Source organism: Silurus aristotelis (assembly GCF_946808225.1).
Source record: "Silurus aristotelis genome assembly, chromosome: 15".
In the NCBI taxonomy this organism is placed as follows: Eukaryota; Metazoa; Chordata; class Actinopteri; order Siluriformes; family Siluridae; genus Silurus; species Silurus aristotelis.
Genome location: NC_139588.1, coordinates 20,018,925 through 20,040,155, shown reverse-complemented (window position 1 = coordinate 20,040,155; position 21,231 = coordinate 20,018,925). Strand labels below are relative to the sequence as shown.

General features: G+C 38.4%; 1 protein-coding gene and 1 long non-coding RNA gene across 4 annotated transcripts in view; one reads left to right on the top strand and one right to left on the bottom strand.

The window, feature by feature from the left end:
- Nucleotides 1-21,231, bottom strand: part of LOC310737866 — a 197,472-nt gene that overhangs the window by 168,970 nt on the left and 7,271 nt on the right. The window lies entirely within an intron of this gene.
- hsf2 (heat shock transcription factor 2) lies at nt 2,153-20,392 on the top strand. Of its 3 annotated transcripts, none has more exons than XM_083562525.1 (12): nt 2,153-2,365; nt 4,026-4,134; nt 4,217-4,344; nt 7,427-7,551; nt 7,686-7,761; nt 7,855-7,916; nt 8,055-8,115; nt 8,741-8,847; nt 11,391-11,648; nt 12,822-12,924; nt 13,215-13,281; nt 20,288-20,392. In XM_083562525.1, the coding sequence occupies exons 1-12, from the start codon at nt 2,273-2,275 to the stop codon at nt 20,305-20,307; spliced, it is 1,209 nt and encodes a 402-aa protein (XP_083418651.1). In that variant the 5' UTR covers nt 2,153-2,272; the 3' UTR covers nt 20,308-20,392. The 3 variants fall into 3 exon arrangements, with proteins under 3 accessions (XP_083418651.1, XP_083418649.1, XP_083418650.1); XM_083562523.1 differs by lacking the exon at nt 20,288-20,392 and adding an exon at nt 14,623-15,387 and having other exon boundaries at nt 2,154-2,365; XM_083562524.1 differs by lacking the exons at nt 11,391-11,648; nt 20,288-20,392 and adding an exon at nt 14,623-15,387 and having other exon boundaries at nt 2,154-2,365.

Below are 21,231 nucleotides of genomic sequence, written 5' to 3'. Positions count from 1 at the left end.
TCACAATTTGCACCTTGTGAAACTCCTTATACTTGCTCATTTTTTCTGACACATCTAACACATTAACCTTGAGGACAAAATGCTGCCTAATAAATCCCACCCACTATCAGGTGCCATGATGAAGAGAAAATCAGTGTTATTCACTTTACCGCATATATTGTTAGCATTTCATAATTTTATGCATTGGTGTTTAGTCCCAGTTTTTCTATAAGATTTCTTCCCTGAGTTCCAGTTTCCATTACCTGACTGAAAACATTCCAGGATATGATTCGTAAATACTAAATTTCCCTTTATCTCTAAAAGTATTTACAGGTAAAAACTGCTGTCTCATAAGCTTACAGAGAGAGAGAGAGATCTAGTTCGTGTTAATATATATGGTCAATACCAAAAGAAATGGCAGCTCTGGAGCGACTGCATGGGAAGTCTTAACAAAATGTGCTTGTTCATCTGTAATAGTAAAAAGTAAGAATTAAGGTAAACGGGCTGTTGAAATGTAGAGAAGCAGCAGATATGAAGTACTTCTAAGCTAAACTAATACAAGGTCGAATAGTTATTATCCAATGGCTCCCTCTAGTGTTTTTTAAATCTAATGACACGTTCCCTGGGGCAATTTCAGAGACCTAACTTCTTCATAACTGATGAACATAACTGATAACCAAAAAGCTATTCATTCATAAGATATGCCAACTAGTCTACGCAATTAAAAAAAAGATAATCTATTCATGCATTCCTCCTGACAGTTCGATTGAACCTGGTCATGAGCCTGAGTTCAGGATCAAACCAGGGTTCAAGGAGATCTGAGATGGCAGTGCTGCCATACTGCCGTCTAATGCTTCATAAAACTGTTATTATAGATAGTTTCATGATTATTTTACTTACGTTTATTCTGACAAAGGTCAGTTAAAACATTATAATTTGCAGCTGGGGACGGTTTTTCCTCAACGCCTTTGGTGATTCCATGAAATTCAGAAGTAAGAACGGAAGCTTTGAGGATCTATTTGGACTGTCGTTAATGTCATCAGTCTGCTACACTGACTCAGGACTACATTTTGCTTCTGATCTGATGTAAATGTCACTGTACCCCACAACATTGTATATCTGCAATAAATGGACATTCGGTGCAACCCAGATGAGGATGTGGTTCCCTCTTGAGTCTGGTTCCTCTCAAGGTTTCTTCCTTATGCCATCTCGGGGAGTTTTTCCTCACCACAGTCGCCACCAGCTCACTCATCAGGGAAAAACTTACACTTATAAAGAACATATTCATTTTTATCACCACATTATCTGTGTAAAGCTGCTTTGAGACAATGTTCATTGGTAAAATCGCTATACAAATAATGATGAATTTCATTAAATTGCATATTTTGTGAGTTTTGGGATCTTCACATTGTTTCTGTAATCTAGCCTATTCTCTGCATACTACAACCCCCAATTCCAGATAGATAGATAGACAGACAGACAGATAGACAGGCAGGCAGACAGACAGACAGATAGATAGACAGACAGGCAGGCAGGCAGGCAGACAGCCAATTAGATAGATAGATAGATAGATAGATAGATAGATAGATAGATAGATAGATAGATAGATAGATAGATAGATAGATAGATAGATAGATAGATAGATAGATAGACAGACAGACAGACAGACAGACAGACAGACAGACAGACAGACAGACAGACAGACAGACAGACAGACAGACAGATAGATAGATAGATAGATAGATAGATAGATAGATAGATAGATAGATAGATAGATAGATAGATAGGCAGCCACTTAGATAGATAGATAGATAGATAGATAGATAGATAGATAGATAGATAGATAGATAGATAGATAGATAGATAGATAGACAGACAGACAGACAGACAGACAGACAGACAGACAGACAGACAGACAGACAGACAGACAGACAGACAGACAGACAGATAGATAGATAGATAGATAGATAGATAGATAGATAGATAGATAGATAGATTAATCATTTGTAAATAAATTTCACACACACACACACACACACGCACACACACGCGCGCGCGCGCGCGCGTTTATCTGTCCTCCAGACTCAAGAGCAGTTGCACAACCTACACGTGCAGGGCACACATGCACCGTTGACGTCACTCCGCAGCTAGCCAATCACCTTCCTTTTCTCAAGCAGTGAACAGGAAGTTACGTCAGTGTGTGTGTCGTTGTTTTCAGTGTTGTTGCTGTTTCTATACTACGAACAAAATACGTGATTCAGTTTTGGTTTTCGGTTCTAATTCGGGAAACAAAATGAAACAGACCTCTAATGTTCCTGCTTTCCTCACCAAGCTGTGGACTCTGGTGGAAGATTCGGACACCAATGAATTCATTTGCTGGAGTCAGGTTAGATAAACAAAGCGGCCAAGTGCAGCCGTTAGCTGTATCATTGTTAGCTGCTAGCAAAGCAACACGACATGTTTACCTTTTAACATTATATATATATATATATATATATATATATATATATATATATATATATATATATATATATATATATATATTATATAAATAATATTTGAGCGAAAGTGCGAGCGAGCATGTTGCGCAGTTTGGTTGCGTAGCTTGTTTTTGTATTTTGCTAACAACCCGAACCTAGTTAACGGTATACACAGAGTGATTTCCTAATTTAATAATAATTATTATTATTATTATTAGTTTAGTATTAGAGTTTGGTTTAATAATTATTATTATTATTATTACCAATTATTACTATCTATTGAGTTTATTTTACTGTCTTGTGACTTCCCAAATCACAGTTTTCAGCGTCCAAGAAAAAAATACACGTGTGATAAGATAATAACATTCTTCCTAACCAAACCTAATAATAGTTGTGCAATAATTGTATTTTCATGTCTTTATTTGCATATTCATGTCATCGTTTTCATATAGGGATCTTTTACAGGAAGACGCTTAAAATTGTATTAAACATTGTTTTGTGTTGATATAGAGAGTATAAGGAGAATATTGGGATTGAGACAAGTCCCTATCATTCATAAACAGACTAAATGTGTTAAATGTTGATAAAAAAAAATTTTTTTAATACTAATCATGCCTTATATGTGGATGGTTACTGTTATTCTGTTTGGTGTTGGGTTTAGAGTCTGGATGGAGTTGAGTTTTGTTTAGAGTCTGGATGGAGTTTCATTTGGAATCTGGATGGAGTTTGGTTTGGAGTCTGGGTGGTGTTTGGTTTGGAGTCTGGGTGGTGTTGGGTCCGGAGTCTGGACGGTGTTGGGTCCGGAGTCTGGACGGTGTTGGGTCCGGAGTCTGGACGGTGTTGGGTCCGGAGTCTGGACGGTGTTGGGTCCGGAGTCTGGATGGAGTTTGGTGTGGAGTCTAGATTGATTTGGGTTTAGAGTCTGGATGGTGTTGGGTCCGGAGTCTGGATGGTGTTGGGTCCGGAGTCTGGATGGTGTTGGGTGTGGAGTCTGGATGGAGTTTGGTTTAGTGTCTATGGGGAGTTTGGTTTGGAGTCTAGATTGATTTGGGTTTAGAGTCTGGATGGAGTTGAGTTTAGAGTCACTGGGGAATATTCAGAAAAGCAAATCAACATTCTGCTTGTGTGTAACATTGAATAATGAGTAACTTGTTTACTTATAACTGTGTGTTCAGTTCATTGACTTTGTACCTTTTTTCTTTTCTCTGTCTGGAAATATTCAGATCATTGATTTTTGACAAAAAAAAAAAATCTTATCCAGGGTCAGAGGCTAAAAGATGACAACAAGTGATCTGAGAAAGTGTAATGCAGACATTTGCTGGCAGTGTTCTGGTAGTGTAGACGATTGGTGTTTTGTGATGAGTAATACATGTAAAAGGTATTTTGGTACTCTAATGTTAAACAGGCTTAAAGAGATCATTAATATCAGAGTGTCATTATGATTTAATTTTGTAATTTACTGTTAATGTGGTAAAGCACAATGTAATTCATTTGTAGTTAAAGTTCTGACCAGGGTGTATAGATTTAATGTATTAATAACGGATGCAATCTTTTTCCCCTCAACAGGAGGGTAACAGTTTTCTCGTGCTGGACGAGCAACGCTTCGCGAAAGAAATCCTGCCGAAGTTTTTTAAGCACAACAACATGGCCAGTTTTGTCCGACAGCTGAACATGTGTAAGGGAAACCGCCGTCATCTGTTTGTGTCAGCTGTGAATCAGGGAAAGGGAAATAACTGAAAATGGATATCTTTTCACAGATGGCTTCCGCAAGGTGATGCACATCGACACAGGGATAGTGAAACAAGAGCGGGACGGACCGGTCCAGTTCCAGCATCCTTACTTTCGCAACGGCCGTGACGATTTGCTGGAGAACATAAAGAGGAAGGTCAGTTCTGGGTTATAGGAAACATTCAGGATTTGTAAATGTTATGGATGTAGTAAATAGGGTTGCTAAAGGGCCGAAAATCTGGCGAATTTTGTTTTGAAAATATTCCAAGTTCGAAACTTGGCAGGAATTTATGGGAATTTATTCAGGAAATTTGATATAAACTGCATCATATACAAACCATATAAATATAAACATTGTGTTTGGTCATGAATGTATTATTTATGTCATTTATGTTAAAACTGTTCTGTTATGGAGGAATGTACAGTGCATGTAGGGGGCGTGGCCTCGGTAGTCCTGTAGGAATTGAGAAATTCAACTGAAATTACATTTAATCTGGTTGTTTTAACCAAAATTATCCTGCAAGATTTTTTTTTTTTTTTCAACTAAATTTCAGTTTCCTGGTTTAGGCAAACCTGCAATTTAATCCATTTCCAGTTACCGTAATTTCCGGACTATTAAGCTCACCCAAATATAAGCCGCACCCACTGAATTTTAAAAAGATTTTTATTTTGAACATAAATAAGCCACACCTGTCTATAAGCTGCAGGTGTCTACATTAAAACTAATGAACTTTACACAGGCTTTAATGAAAGACAGTGTCTGTTACATGGCTTGTATCTGAACAGAAGCCTACCAAGAACAAATCAAGTCATTGGAACCTCATCCATATTTATGATGTGATGCGGCCCGATTCAGTGGCAGCGCATCTGATTTAATATAAAGAGTTTCATTGGTTCACCTGAACCCGTTCGGCAATTTCATTGGTCTAATGTTATGGGTCTCAGTTTTTTGGCTTGAAGTTTGTGAAACCGGGAAAACCCCCGGAAAAATCCATAAATTAGCTGCTTCGTTGTTTAAGCCACGGGGTTCAAAAAGTGGGGGAAAAAGTAGCGGCTTATTTTCCGGAAAATACGGTAATTCCCATGAATTCCTGTTAATTCCCATGGAAAGTTTCCAGTCTCTAAAATTCCTGGAATTTTGCAACCCTAATAGCAAATAGTTTCACTTAGAGGACGGTTGTTGCAGGGAAAAAAAACACAACAGGGTGGTATTGTGGTCCAAAATAATAATAACGTCAAACTTGGACGTGTTTTATTCCTTTTTGCAGTACAGTGATTTACTGTAGCGAGAGCTTGTCGGCTTTGGGAAAAGGAAACGAGAAGCAGGCGACAGGTTTTTACCCCCAAAAATCTGTTTTATTCTTCTCACAGTTTTGGTTTTTACACATGCAGTCTCTGGGCATTCAGCTCTTTCTTTCCCAAGGCTTTCATCTCTGTGCTGCACACTGAAACAGAGAATACTCATTAATGAAAATTACACCCAGGTGTGTGATCCTCACCACTAGAGGTGCAACTAACGGTTATGTTATTTATCATTTTTACAATATATTATTTATTTATATCGATTATTCTGACGATTTTTATTATTATTTGATTAATCGGATACAATTATTCTTATCAATTAGGTCTTTTGCTTATTATAACTATATTAAACCCTAATTCAGGTTATTTCTGTATAAAAGTGTACTCAAAAAAGCCATAGATTACATATCTTTCATTTAGACATTTAAAGTGTATAGTGACTGCTTGTTGAGAAGCTTATGGGGGATTTCTCCTTTCATGAATTCACTCATGCTGGATTGTTTCTTTCTGTAAATAAACAAACAAGCAAAAAAAAATCAGCATTTGAGTATGCAAGGTGAAGCAATTTGTGTAAATCAACATTTGTATTGTATTTTGCAGATCGATATAAAAAAATCTATATAAAATTTGTGTCAATATAAAAAATATCGTTTGGACAATAAAAAATATACCCAATTAATTTTGGCTCATGCATCACTGTGGTACTTCCATCCCACACAAGCTTCACTTCGCATAACTTCCAGGTACAGTTTTCTTTGTTGCGTTTAATATAAAATGCTCTGATGACTTGGGACGCACAATATGTTCCTGCTGCCGGTCGGCCCTGTACTTTCCATCATTTTCCCAAGCGGCCGTGTTCTCTTACCGTCATGCTAACCCGTAACATAAGCAGCCCAACTAATCGATAACGGCATCTGTTGACAGAGAAGTTAATTATTGTTTATTATAGATCTATTAGTTGTTGCAGCCCTACTTACCACTCACTTCCTCTGGCGGCTCCTTTCACCCACAAATCGTCGTGCTGTCGCATCTCCACTGCCACAGTTATTAAAAATTACTTTGTTTAATTGCTATTAATATTAGCAAACACTTTTAAAAGCTACATTTAAAGTTGTGTCCTCAAAGCAAGTTACTTCCTGTCCTTTATAGATAGAGGTGCAACGAATTGCATCGGTGCACGTGAACCGTGCATTAATTGCTCTTTTTTATTTTTATTTTTTTTCTGCGGATTCATCTTAAACGATCGCACGACCAAAGACACTTTTTCCTGCCGATTTTGCTTTTCAAATAATTGCATAACCACACAGCGTTCGCGTGAAGGAGACGTGTTAATCAGTCTAAAACAATGGCTGGGGGAAGAGCAGAAGAACTTGAAAAAAATGTGATAAAGGGAAAGCAAATTAGATTTGTTCAATTTGGTAATAAACAACTTATCACTCTGTTGACTCTCTCTTTATTCTCAAGCTCAAAGTTGAAGACAAAAAGAAAAACATTAGCATGTGAAGCACAAACCGGCTTTGTTTTTTTATTAATAATAAGGATTTTAAGTAGCTCTATGACTGACCAAACAATGCACTGACACTGAAGACTCCTTCCTTTATTTACCAAGTATTGTTTGCTTCTATACCCTCTATAGCCTTATTGAAGCTTAGACCCTTATATATGCTTAGTGGTTAAGGCATTGGCTCAGAACGTCTTGAGTTCAAATCCCAGCCCCACCACACTGCCACTTCCGGGCCCCTGAGCAAGGCTTTAAACCCCTTTGTTGCTCAGTTGAATGAATGAGTCGGTCTGTCTAAGGACAAAACCATGTTTTGTATGTTTTGCTGACTTTGCACATAATCTGTGTCCAAGCAGTTCAGTTCAATTGCATTATTCAGAATATAAATGTAAATACATTTATTCCTTTAAGTGCATCTGTTCCATCTTTACTGTAGGTGTCAAATACCAAACCAGAAGACAGCAAACTAAGGCAGGACGATCTGTCCAAAATTCTGTCCAGTGTTCAAACGGTGCACGACAAACAGGAAACCATGGACGCCAGGCTTGCCACTTTGAAACGGTGAAATGTTTGGGGTTTTTTTGTGATCTTTAACCTCTCATGCCATTGCACTAGACACCACGAGATTAATAATTATGACTAATATTATAATGCTAACAATGAGTGTCTTTTGGGTGACGTTGGCCGATGTTCAGCGAGAACGAGGCTCTGTGGAGGGAGATGTCAGATCTCAGGCAGAAGCATGCACAGCAGCAACAAGCTATAAAAGAGGTACATCAGATCCCATCCGAATTGGTAGAAATGGTTTCGAAACATAGCATTTGAATGAGCGCTTGTTATTTATTTTTTTTTTTTCCGTGGTAGCTCGTGCAGTTCATCCTCACTCTGGTCCAGAATAACCGTGTGCTGAATTTAAAACGCAAGAGGTACATTTATTGTAATTTTTTTTTATGTATCTGTTTATTTTTTTTTTTTTTTCGATCAATTTATAGTATTTATTTCAAAAAATTTTTTGTGTATTATAATCCAGGCTATTGGTTTATTTTTCTCACTCTTACATTCAGGCCTCTGCTATTGAGCAGCAATGGAAAGAAGTCCAAATTCATTCCAGTGGACCACAGTAATGTATGTATCCCTCCTCAAACCTGTCTTTAGTGTGGTTGATTATTCCATTGAGTAATCTGATAAGAAGTGCTTTTTCTTTATTAGGAAGCAGAAAAGTAAAAAAAAAAATTGCAACCAAGGATATCTGTGGAAAATAAACCCATTCAGTACATCAAAATGCAAAAAAATAATAAATTGCATAAAAAACAAAAAGTTAAACGCACTGTACAGTGTTTTCTTTACGTTTTAGTATAAAATGATCCCAAACTTTACTGTTTTCTCCCCGTTTTTCCATTTATTTATTTATTCTGCAGCGCTTTCTTTGTTTAGGAATCATTTATATGAGGGAAGAAACGATTCCTTGAATACTCGATTAATCCGAATGCAAAAATGCATCGGGGCAAATTATCCATTTAACTGCACACGGAGCATCGCTGTTCCTCACGGACCATTATTACTGACGCACCACCCGCTAAACTCTGAAGCGTGCTAGACAGGTCAACACAGAAGATGCTTCAGAATGATAAATGGAGAAAACAGCATGGGCGAGATGATTCAGGCCACAGAAAATGATATATATATTATACATACATTTTAAATGTTGTATTGTGTTAATATTGTGTCACTCTCTGCTCTTCTCTATCAGCCTGCAGTCAGCGAGCTGAACACAGACATCGCCGACGATGTCATCATTTGCGATATAACGAACGAGGACGCCGAAGTCACAGTGGACACGAGAGCAGCAGATGAGGGGTAATTCGTGTGTGTCGAGATCAATTTCATTTTCATTGAAACGATTTTAACGTAAGCTCAGAGTTTTAAGAGAACCTGAGCTCGGCAGTGTAGTTAAAATCGCAGCGAGCGAAATTGTAAACCTTTTTTTTTTTTTTTGGTGTGTGTGTGTGTGAACAAGCATCAATCAGGCTCCTGTGCTTCACATCAGGCTGTAAACCACCATCCTGCCCTTGATTATTTTCCTAATACAGCATAACACAGTCAAGATAATGGTGTCTGATTAATGCAGCAAGAAAAAGAGCTGCAGTCTTTTTCCTTGCACTTTCTGCATTTGACAGACACCATTATCTAGACCAGGGGTGGCCAACCAGTCAGAGACAGAGAGCCATTTCTTTTACTGTGTTACCGCAAAGAGCCACATCGTACACATAGGCACACATGAACATCACCCATCCCTTCCTCTTACACACACACACCTCTGCTCAGCCAGATTTATAGTAAATGTCACACACCAACATAATGACAGAAATTGACTGCTACAGTTCTAAGACCGCAGGACAGTCATTTTCAACAATGAACATTGTGTGCACTCACACACACACACACACACACACACACACACACACACACACACAAACTCTCAGTTCAACCAAGTCCACAAACACAAATATAATAATTTACAATAGTGTTTTTCTTTTACTATTCATGTTACTTAGTGGGACTTTTGGCATTACTTGCCTTAAACAATCCCCTTCAAATCTGCCTCGTATTCCGTTGTTGCCACTCGAAGCAATTCTTTCACATGGGTGTCAGTCAGAACAGATCGATGATTTGATGTCACGTGTTTCAGGGTAGAAGACACAGACTTTGTTTGTGTTTTGTTTTTTTTGTTTTTTGTGCGTGTTCACTCGAGTTCGATACGGTATTTATGTCAAATGCGCATGTGCGTGAGATGAATATACCGCAGGGGTGGGCAATTAATTTTTTACAAGGGGCCACATGAGAAACCTGAATTGTGTCAGAGGGCCACACCAACGATAATATTTTAGGGATGCACCGAAATAAAAATTCAATTCAAAAGGCAATGAAATCCATCATTTTTTGTGTTATGACTTTTTTGCCTTGCCATCATCAATGGAATACTTTCCTGCCTTTTCAAAAACGTCCTCTACAGACGGAGTGCGCATGCTCGGATTGACTTTACTTTTCTTCTCATATTTAGAATGGCAATCGGGATGTTTGGATTTCAGGTGATAAACCCGACGTGGAGAAACTCTTTGCAGATACACCCCCTCTTGAAATTTCAGCATTGCATGTTTCGCAAATCGTTATCCGCACACCGCAGACATGTTGCTCTTATCCAGATAACCGTGTGCTGGCTGCGCTTTTTTATTGCGTATTTTATTTTGGTATTTTGGCCGACGGTTTTCGGTGCATCCCTGTAATTTATGATTGGCCTCACACGGGCCGGACAGGGACGTACAATGTGGCCCGCGGGCCGTAGTTTGCCCAGGTCTGATATACCACAAAGTTTCCCAGTAGGGGCAAGCTCATTTAAGTCTTAAAAATACCGTATTGAACTCAAGCGAAGCGAACACGCGCATTAAAAAACAAACAAACACAAACTTCGATATGAACGCAAGAGCCGCATGAAACCAGCCAAAGAGTCGCGGGTTGGCCACCCCTGATCTAGACGTACAATAAATATGTTCTCAGGGTCAGGGCTTAGGAATACCATAAAGAAAAATGTTAAGTACAAAATGGACTGCATAAGTTCAGCGGTTATTAATTGCAATATATATATATATATATAATTCATATTAGCAAGCTAGTAGCCATAGATGTATGTTTGAAATGGGAAAAAAAACCTACTTATTGTCCTATCAACAACTACCACTTCTTTCGGCTGCTCCCATTAGGGGGCGCCACTGCGGCTCATCCGTCTCCAAATCACTCTGCCCCTTTGAAACCAACCACCTCCATGTCTTCCCTCACCACATCCATAAACCTCCTCCTTCCTCTTTTCCTACTAAATAGTGACTCCATCCCCAGCATTCTTCTACCCATATACTCTATGTCTCTCCTCTGCACATGATCAAACCATCTCAATCACAACTCTCTCACATTGTCTCTTTAAAACGTCCTTCCTGCTAATAAACCCATTTCTTATCCTGTGCATCCTCATCAAAATCACAGCATTTTTAGCTCCGCCTCCTGTCTACTTATCGTCATATCAACATTAGACTGAAGAAAAAAAATGAAAACAAATTACATTTTGTCATCATCATTACAGGTAATCAGGTAAACGAGATAATATACTATTCCATTATGGAGAAAACGAGATAAAATAAGCATGTTTTAAAGTACTGGACTGAACATCAAACGTACCTGAAGCACACCTAAAAAAAAAAAAAAAAACATTCTGTACCACCCAGATGAGGTTCATTTTTAAGTCTGGTTCCTCTCAAGGCTTCTTCCTCATTCCATTCTCAGGAAGCTTTTCCTTGCTCATTAGGAATAAACTTATTCTAACATATCAATTAGTTTTTTTTCCTTTGTAGGAATGTTGAGATAATTGAGGTAGACTGTGACAGCAGCGACATTAAAGAAAAGGTGAGCTCAAAGGGACAGACATCGACAGACACTGCTCTTGGGGATGAAGGCGAAACATCCAGAAGTTCCATCAGCATCCAACCGACCTGCAGCACCTTGCAGTTAAACCATTGCTCGGCCCTGATTCAGGAAGACCCTGTGAAGATGATGGACTCTATCCTGAAAGAAAGCGGAACCATTTCTCAGAACATTAACCTTTTGGGCAAGTAAGTCAGAAGGTTTATACACCTTCTCCAGGGCTGGAGTTAGGGGGGAACCTGGTGAACGGTTTGGGTCTCATGCAGTGTCTGTCAGTCGGATGTGTAAGTTTTCTAAAGCATGCCAGAGACAGTGGGAATTATTTAGCAAGAGAGTCATACAAGCACGTATCAGGGTTCCTATGCATTTTGCAAAGTATTAAAGAATTATAGAAAATGATTTTAGCAATTTCCGGGTCTGGGAGTTTTTTTTTTATTTGTAAATAAAAAATTTGTAAAATAAAAAATACAAAGTTTGTAAAATAAATATATATATTTATAATATATATAAATAAATTATAATAATATATATATAATATATAGCGAGTCGGCATTTTGGAAAGCCGTTTTCAAACGTGTCACTTCGTTTTCAAAAAGCTGCGTTTTTGTTGCCTGAAAAACGCCGTTCTTTGATGGAATAAGAAGCAACGTTCCTTCCGTTGCTGTAGGATTGAAAGGTTACGGTTTAAAAAAATATATATATTCAAATAATTAACTCTGCATTGTTTTTGCATTTTTTATCGTTTTAATCAAATGCTTTGCATTGAACATAATTTGGTGGTATTTTGTATGAGCTACAGTAGCTTCAAACTTCCGGCAAGTATTCGGTAATATAATAGCGTACATCAGAGATACTGACTCTGACATACTTCAGAGATTGTAACAGAATGCATTTTGTATTGAAGGGGTAGATATGGTTTCAAAAATCTTTTGAGTCTGGAAAAGTATGGAATTATGAAATAAAAATGTGTAGGAACCCTGATATGTATTTAATTTACTGTATTTTTTTATTAATACTAATTTGTTTTTTATATATATATATAGTATTCAAATTAGTATTAGTAAATCAAATAAGTATTAATGAAAAATCCGGTAAAATCGAAAAAGACTTTCCTGCTCTTCTGGGTGTGTAAATTCATGCATAAGAACAAAGTCCAGTTTCTCAGTGTAAAAGGAGAAAAACGTACATGAGCACCTAAATAAAATTTTTTTTTACAAACATATTATGGTGCTTTTCTTTCTCAAGTCAGACGGATAAGAGTGATAGAGTTTTCGAATTTTTTACTTTACATATTTCAGACGTGAACCCGATTGCCCCTAGGTGTTCTATTGTTTTAAACCCTATAACATTGTCTTGAACAGAGTCGAGCTGATGGACTACTTGGACAGTATTGACTGCACCTTGGAGGACTTTCAGGCCATGCTGTATGGAAAGCAGTTCTCCATCGACTCTGACATATTAGAGGTTTGTGCCTGTGATGGTGAGCGTGAGCTGCTATCTGCCCAATCATCTCTTATGTTTCACTTCAGTCAGAAGCACCTCTTTGTACACAATATGAAACTGTGACATTAAGGGAAATGAAAACTAGCAGATATCATGATTTCATCGCCTGCACTGATACAGTGAGTCCAGTCCAGTAGGCTTTTCATATAACTCAAGTCCAGCATGAAAAAAAAACAACTCTTTCAATTGAGTAAATGATGTCATCATGTGCTTCTGATTATATCATTCCTCCTTTCTAATCTTTGCTACAGGAAACCGTCTCGACTTCAAAGGGTGGAGACTTTTTTGATAAGACCAAGACTGAAAATTACAATGCAGGTAACTTGTTCAATTATTTTTCAAAGGTTTATATCTTTTTTTTAATATAATTTTTTCAAATAGTCTTAACCATTTAATTTAAACTTAGCGTGGACAAAAGTATGTGGACACCTGACACCTTTTTTTTCCCAGCCAGACGTCGTTCTTCAACCGATTATAACTGTTACCGCAAATTTAATCAACCGATTATAAATTGATACTGGATCAAAAGGAAAAAGCACACACGCCATGTAAAATAGTACTGAACTTTATTATAGGAGTAGAAAAAAGTACTGATTTATAAAAAAAATTACAAAATTAAATAAATATTAATATATATAGTGATATAAATGATAAGTTATGCTTAATAAATATAATATAGCGCTCTCCGTGTAGCGTGCAGTCTCATGTTTCAATATAAACAGGACTCGGACACAGTGGTTTGCCTCTAGAGGCCGCCCGCGTAATGACAGCGCACCTTCTCAGCCGCTCCAGCAACACGGAAAAACTATCGGTTTGGGTTTTTTGCCCATTCACTTCACCCCATTGCTTCTCACCTCACCTACATCAGTACCTGACTACATTAATGCCCTTGTGGCTGAATAAACACACACATTTTTCCAGAAGAGTGGAGGTTATTATCACAGCAGATGGGGACTAAAGGGGGAATGGCATGTTCAAAATACACGTACATACAAATCTTCTGCTCGGGTGTCCACAAACTTTTGTCCAACTAGTGTATTCAAATATTCAGTGCACTCCCTTTGTACTGCATTTGCATTCTTAAAACCCTTTTTATTCTAAATGACATACAAATGAGACTTAATATAGTATTTACAGGGTACAGAGATTAGGTATTGACTCTGAGATTAAAGTGATCGTTTAATCTTATGACCAAGATTAAATTTACACACTCTTAAACGTGTGTCTAAAGCTCAGCTGCGTGTACTTTGTCGGTTTTGTGGGCGTCACCGAAAGCAAATCGGCTCTGCCGGATACATGCCTTACCGACCATACACTGGACAGCATACACAAGCCAGAATAATCTGCTTTTCTGAAACCTTTTTAGTTTGCTTTAACTTGTGCAAACGTTTACACACTATTGATCAGTGACGCCCACCAACCGCAATCAGATCAGCAACACCATTTAAGGTGAGTGTGTGTGGATTTCATCTGCATTTCTGTTGGTTGCTAAATAGCAAAAAAGCAAAACTACAGATGCAAAGGTCAGATATGAAATGCATCAAAAGGAAATATGCCCATTTTACAGGTTGAAAGTGATCGTTAGGCAATCCAGGATTTTTACCTCATAACCTTCTGATGGTCAGCATTGAACCTTAAACTCAATTGGCCCCGTTTCAGATAAACAGTTGATTCAGTACACCAGCTGCCCCCTGTTGGCCTTCCTGGATGGATGCAGTCCTCCTCCATCGGTTGCAGAGCCACAGTCTGAAGATCTAAACCTGGCTACAATGAAGCAGAATGCCGAAGACACTGTGGACCTCCTGCAATCGTCCCTGCTGACACAAGAAGCTCCACGTAGCTCATTGATCCGCCTCGAGCCCCTCACTGAGGCAGAGGCCAGTGAAGCCACCCTCTTCTATCTGTGTGAACTAGACTCAGACCTGCCTCCTGCTGACACACCACAACTCGACGTCTAATGATGCAGAGAAAAAAAAATAATCAAAAAGGATCAAAACCTTTTTGTGTTTCTTTTGTACATATTCATCAAAATGATGATATATTTATTTTATGCAATTTTTTGGTACATTTGTCGTATTGAATTATGACATTCCACTATGCCATGTCTGCGTTTTGATCATTCACACTTGTCCTGGATATTCTTGCATTGCTGCAAGCTTGTTACATGAGATTGTAGCTTTTCTTATTTTGTGTTTTCTTTTGTTTTTTTTTGTTTTTTTTTATCGAATCCTGTAACTGTGAGATAAGGTTTGGGTTACGGTCATGTGACACGGTATAGAACTGCCTGCTCTCAGATCTCTGTACACAACAGTACACTTATTAGTTCAATCATGTTCTGAAAGTACAGTTATTTGCCTTTCTCTTGCTCTCTATGCTTTGTCAATATCCCAAGATTGATAATGATATTAAAGACGTTACAAAGAATTTCATTCTTTGTGTTCTAATGTGCAACAACCAAAGGAGAAAATTGTAGTCACAGCCATGAAATGCAATTTTATTTATGCAGGTTTGATTACGACTTGATATGTAGGTATGATTTTGGTGGTTCTAATATTTGAAAGGTTCTGAAACATAGTAGCAGCCAGCGTTTATTCAAATTGCAGCTGTCGTAAAAATATGTGGCAAAAAAAAAACATTGACCAATCTGTCCACTTCCCACTAATACTCAACCGTTCTGCTTGCTCCGGCAGACCCTCTTGACTAATCCTGTAATCTAATGCTGTCACCGTTGGCCAAGCCTTCCCTATTTCTCAAACACTGCTGGTCCATTCTTCCCTCCTTTACAGTTGCTATGGGCAAATTCTTCCTACTTTGGCACTCACAGTTGGCCAAGTCTTTCCTCTTCTTTAGTAACTGCTGGCCAACCCTTCAATTTTTCCTCAGTCATTGTTGGCCAATCCTTTTGTCTTCTGCACTCATTGTTGGCCAATTCTTCCTTCTTCTGCAGTCATCTGGCCAATCTTTTCCTCTTCCTCCATTATTGCTGGCCAATCCTTCCCTCTTTTTCTATCATTGTTGGCCAATCCTTCTCCCTTTTGCAGTCAGATCTGGCCAATCCTTCCCTCTTCCTCAGTCAAGGTTGGCCAATCCATTCCCTCTTCCTCAGTCAGGGTTGGCCAATCCATTCCCTCTTCCTCAGTCAAGGTTGGCCAATCCATTCCCTCTTCCTCAGTCAGGGTTGGCCAATCCTTCCTTCTTCTGCAGTCATCTGGCCAATCTTTTCCTCTTCCTCCATAATTGCTGGCCAGTCCTTCTCTCTTTCTCAAACACTTCTGCAATCATTTGCCTCTTTCAGTCGATGTGAGCAAATCCTTTTCTATTTCGTGGTCACTGTTGGCCAGTAATTCCCTCTTGTCTAGTCACTACTGGCCAATCATTTCCTCTTCTTCAATAACTGCTGGCTAGTCCTTCCCTCTTTCTCAATCACTTCTACACTCATTGTTGGTCAATCCTTCCCTCTTTCAGTTGATGTGGGCAAATTATACTCTGTTTTGCAGTCAATGCTGCCTAGTCCTTTCCTTTTCTTCAATTATCTCTGGTCAGTACTTCATCTTTTGTTTCAATCACTGTTGGCCAATTCTTTCCTCTTTCACAGACATTGCCGGCCAATCCTATCCTGCAGACACTTTTTAGTATCCTGTCCACTCTAGCAGATACTCTTGAGCAATCTTGCCCTATCACATATATAATGTGGACCAAATCTGCACTAATAGTCCAATAGTCTTGACCATCCTGCCCTCTTCTGCATACACTTGACCAATCCTACCTGCTCCCTCAATCACTTTTTAATATCCGATCCACCCTTAAGAAGCTCCCAGCTTTTGCAAAAAGTTCTCACCCAATTCCCCGGTTATTGCTTGGACCTGTTTGCAACATTTTCAGGCAAATTTACCAAACAATTTAAACAAATTAGGATCCCAGTGCATCTCTAAAAAAGTTTTAAATAATAAAGATATCTTCTATTAAACAAAAAAAAATTTTTTCAGTAATCTTTGTCTGACCACCCCGTGTCACATTGCTAATGTCCTTTTCTTCATACAGTGGTCACTGATACTCATTCAAACATTTTTGCCACTTGTTTGTCTTCGGACTCTGGGGCCAAGATACAGTCTCTGGTATTTTTTTATTTTCAGACCAAGCTAGTATTATTTACTGAAAGACAATAATATAAAAGACCTGGTCTGGAGCAGGGGTTTTAAAATGCTCAAGTCAATATCATCTATCTACATGAAAATGCTAAATATATACAGTGGTGTGAAAAAGTGTTAGCCTGATTTCTTTTTTTTTTACATGCTTCTCACACTGTAATGTTTCAGTTAATGAAACTAATTTAAATATTAGTAAAAGATAACACAAGTGGTCACAACATGCAGTTTTTAAATGAAGGTTTTTATTATTGAGGGAAAACAAAATCCAGCGTTTGCGATTACTTGCAGTGAGTCTGTTACAGCGCTGTGGAGGAATTTTGGTCACTCATCTATGCAGAATTGTTGTAATTCAGCCACATTGGAGGGTTTTTGAGCATGAATCGCCTTTTTAACATCATGCCACACACAGCATCTCAATAGGATTCAAGTCAGGACTTTGACTAGGCCACTCAAGTCTTCATTTTGTTTTTTCTTCAGCCATTCAGAGGTGGACTACTTGTTTTGGATCATTGTCCTGTTACAGAACCCAAGTTCACTTCAGCTTGAGTTCACGAACAGATGGCCGGACATTCTCCTTCAGGATTTTTTGGTAAACAGCAGAATTCATGGTTCCATTTATCAAAGTCTTCCAGGTCCAAAACAGCCCCAGACATCACACTACCCTGACCATATTTTACTGTTGGTATGATGTTCTTTTTCTGAAATGCGGTGTTACTTTTACGCCAGACGTAATGGGACACACACCTTCCAAAAAGTTCATCTTTTGTCTCGTCAGTCCACAGACTATTTTTTCCAAAAGTCTTGGGGATCATCAAGATGTTTTCTGGCAAAACTGAGACAAGCCTTTATGTTCTTTTTGCTCAGCAGCACTTTTCGTCTTGGAACTTTGCCATGCAGACCATTTTTGCCCAGTCTCTTTCTCATGGTGGAGTCATGAACATTGACCTTAACAGAGGTAAGTGAGGCGTGCAGTTCTTTTGGATGTTGTGGTGGAGTCTTTTGTGACCTCTTGGATAAGTCGCTGTGCTCTTGGGGAAATTTTGGTCGGCCGGCCACTCCTGGGAAGGTTCTCCACTGTTCTATCTTTTTGCCATTTGTAAATAATGGCTCTCACTGTGGTTCGCTTGAGTCCCAAAGCTTTAGAAATGGCTTTATTACCTTTTCCAGACTGTTAGATCTCAATTCCTTTGTCTCAATTCCTTTCTTATTTCTTTCTGAATTTCTTTGGATCTCAGCATGATGTCTTGCTTTTAAGGATCTTTTGGTCTACTTCACTTTGTCAGGCAGGTCCAATTTAAGAGATTTCTTGATTGTTAACAGGCGTGGCAGTAATCAGGCCCGGTTGTGGCTAGAGAAATTAAACTCGGTTTTAACAGGGGGGGCAAAAGAGATTTTCACACAAGGCCAATGTAGTTTTGGATTTTTATTTTCCCTTAAGAAAAACCTTCATTTAAAAACTGCATGTTGTGTTCACTTATCTTATACTAATATTTAAATTAGTTTGATGATCTGAAACATTAAAGTGTGACAAACATGCAAAAAAAAAAGAAATCAGGCTAACACTTTTTCACACCACTGTATATATTTAGCATTTTCATGTAGATAGATGATATTGACTTGAGCATTTCAAAAGTAGGCAGTTCGTATACTAAAAGTGTGAAAACCCCTGCTCCAGACCAGGTCTTTTATATTATTGTCTTTCAGTAAATAATACTAGCTTGGTCTGAAAAAAAAAAAATACCAGAGACTGTATCTTGGCCCCAGAGTCCAAAGACAAACAAGTGGCAAAAATGTTTGAATGAGTATCAGTGACCACTGTATGAAGAGAAGGACATAGCAATGTGACACGGGGTGGTCAGACAAAAAATAAATCAGGACACTTTTTCACACCACTGTATTTATTTATATATTCTGAGTATACTTTAAATATACAATATATTTTTGCATAATTGCATGAACCCATGGCGCAATACAATTCAATACATTTATGGTCACTGAGAACTTGCACTGAATGGAGTCAGCCAGGGTTGCAGAGTCCGGACAGTAGCTGCTGGTAGCCTCAACCACACTTCCAAATGATTATCAGATGTGGTGGAGCAGTATTTGGAAAAGGCTGACATGTTCAACTTTTTTTTTCAATGGCACGCAATCTACCTGTTGGTCCCGATCGACGTATTGGGCACCCCTGGTCTGGGTGTTAGAAGAGGCCCTGGTTAGTAAATCATTCCACTAGGGCTGCAACAAATATTTGATAGTAATTGATCATTACATTTGTTGTCAACGAACGCCAATTTAGTTGGGCTGCTCAAGTTACAGGTTAGAGCAACGACAAGAAAACACAGCCGTCTGCGAAAATGGTGGGTCGACCGGCAGCAGGAAAAAGTGTCCCCCCCAAGTCATCCAAGGCATTGGAGCATTTTATATTAAATGCAACAAAGGAAACTGTACCTGGAAGTTATGCAAAGAGGAGTATGGCATGTAAGTACTACAGCGATGCACGAGCACATGAAAAGAAAACACACTGGTGTCACGAGTGAAGGTGAAACGTCAGCACGGTAAGCAAAAACTGTATAATCCTCATGTGAAAATGGTATAGTTTAATGAAGTGCTATTGTGTAACCTGTATGCTGACTTCGGGAAAGTCGCACTGAATCTTTTCTCGCATGACTCGTGAGCATCAGGTCGCTCGCAACATAGTGATGGTTTCAATTTAAATGGTGTGAACAAACACCAAATCTAAAAGTAGCAAATAACAGCAGCAGTAAATGATTACATTAGTCACTGTTGCGAATGATTATGCATTTGTACACCAATGCATATTTTTTCCTTGTTTTTTTATATTTTTTTAAATCAAGCCTGTTTGCTTGCTTCATTTCTCAGTTCCATTCTCTTTAATAGCATTTGTCTGCTACAACAGTAACTGTTTTCAAACCTGATTTACGTTCAAATGCTTGTTTTCAATGTTTGCATATTTAATTTATGCACATCATTTATTATACAAAATGAAATATTCTAGATGATTATATATAAAAAAAAACTTTTTTCAAATTGTAAAAACAATGTATTATGTTTTGTATATTTTTTAACTGCAAAATACAATATAAATGTTGATTTACACAAATTGCTTCACCTTGCATACTCAAAGGATGTATTTTTTCTTTTTTTTTCTCATACAGAAAGAAACAACCCAGCATGAGTGAATCTTTCCAAAGGAGAAACCCCTCCGCCTTCCCCATGCACTCAACAAGCAGCGACTATAAGCTTTAAAATGTCAAAATTAAAGACTGTTATACTCACTATGTGGCTTTTTGCATTTTTTCAAGTAAATTTTTATACATAAATTCCCTGAAGTAAGGTTTGATATAGGTATAAAACGCAAAGCACCATACCGTAATTTCTGGACTATAAAGCGCACCCACGTATAAGCCGCACCCACTGAATTTTACAAAGATTTTTATTTTGAACACCAGTAAGCCACACCTGTCTATAAGCCACTACACTACACTAATGAACTTTACACAGGCTTTAAGTCAGTGTCTGTTACACGGTGTAACGGGTGAAATATGTTGCGCTTCCTTTAGGAGCATAGTGGTATTTTGGGAATAGCCTGCCGCCGTGTTTTCCGGTATTACTGCATGTGTGCAAAGCCAAGGAATATGTCCTTATTATTTTCTGATGGTCATTTCTAAGTTTCTTTGATTCCGTAACGCTGTTGCCAAGAAAAATAAAAAAGCACGAGTTTTGGAAACCTGTCTGTGCTTATATGATTTCTGTTGCAACTGGAGTTAGCGAGCTCTCCCTTCACCCAGACTCAACGCGCTACAACGGCTTGTATCTAAACAGTAGCCTACCGAGAAAGTCATTGTTCACTGTCTTTCTCCTTCCTTTCACAACTATTTCTCTCGGGAGTTTATCTTTTGGCATCGTCGTGCAGGTGAAGTGCGTTTTTTCATGCCCGGTTGTTTTCAGCGTGACAAATGATTCGCATTTCCTGTAGACAGTCCGAGTGAGCGGCAGGTCAAACGTCAGAGGAACATCATCCATATTTATGATGTGGTGCAGCCCAATTAAGTGGGAGCGCATCTGATTTAATATAAATAGTTTCATTGGTTCACCTGAA

Coding starts and splice junctions, on each gene's coding strand:
- hsf2 (XM_083562523.1), top strand. CDS start 2,273: ATGAAACAGACCTCTAATGTTCCTGCTTTCCTCACCAAGCTGTGGACT. Junction 7,762..7,854: donor AGCAACAAGCTATAAAAGAG/GTACATCAGATC, acceptor TTTCCGTGGTAG/CTCGTGCAGTTCATCCTCAC. Junction 11,649..12,821: donor AACATTAACCTTTTGGGCAA/GTAAGTCAGAAG, acceptor TGTCTTGAACAG/AGTCGAGCTGATGGACTACT.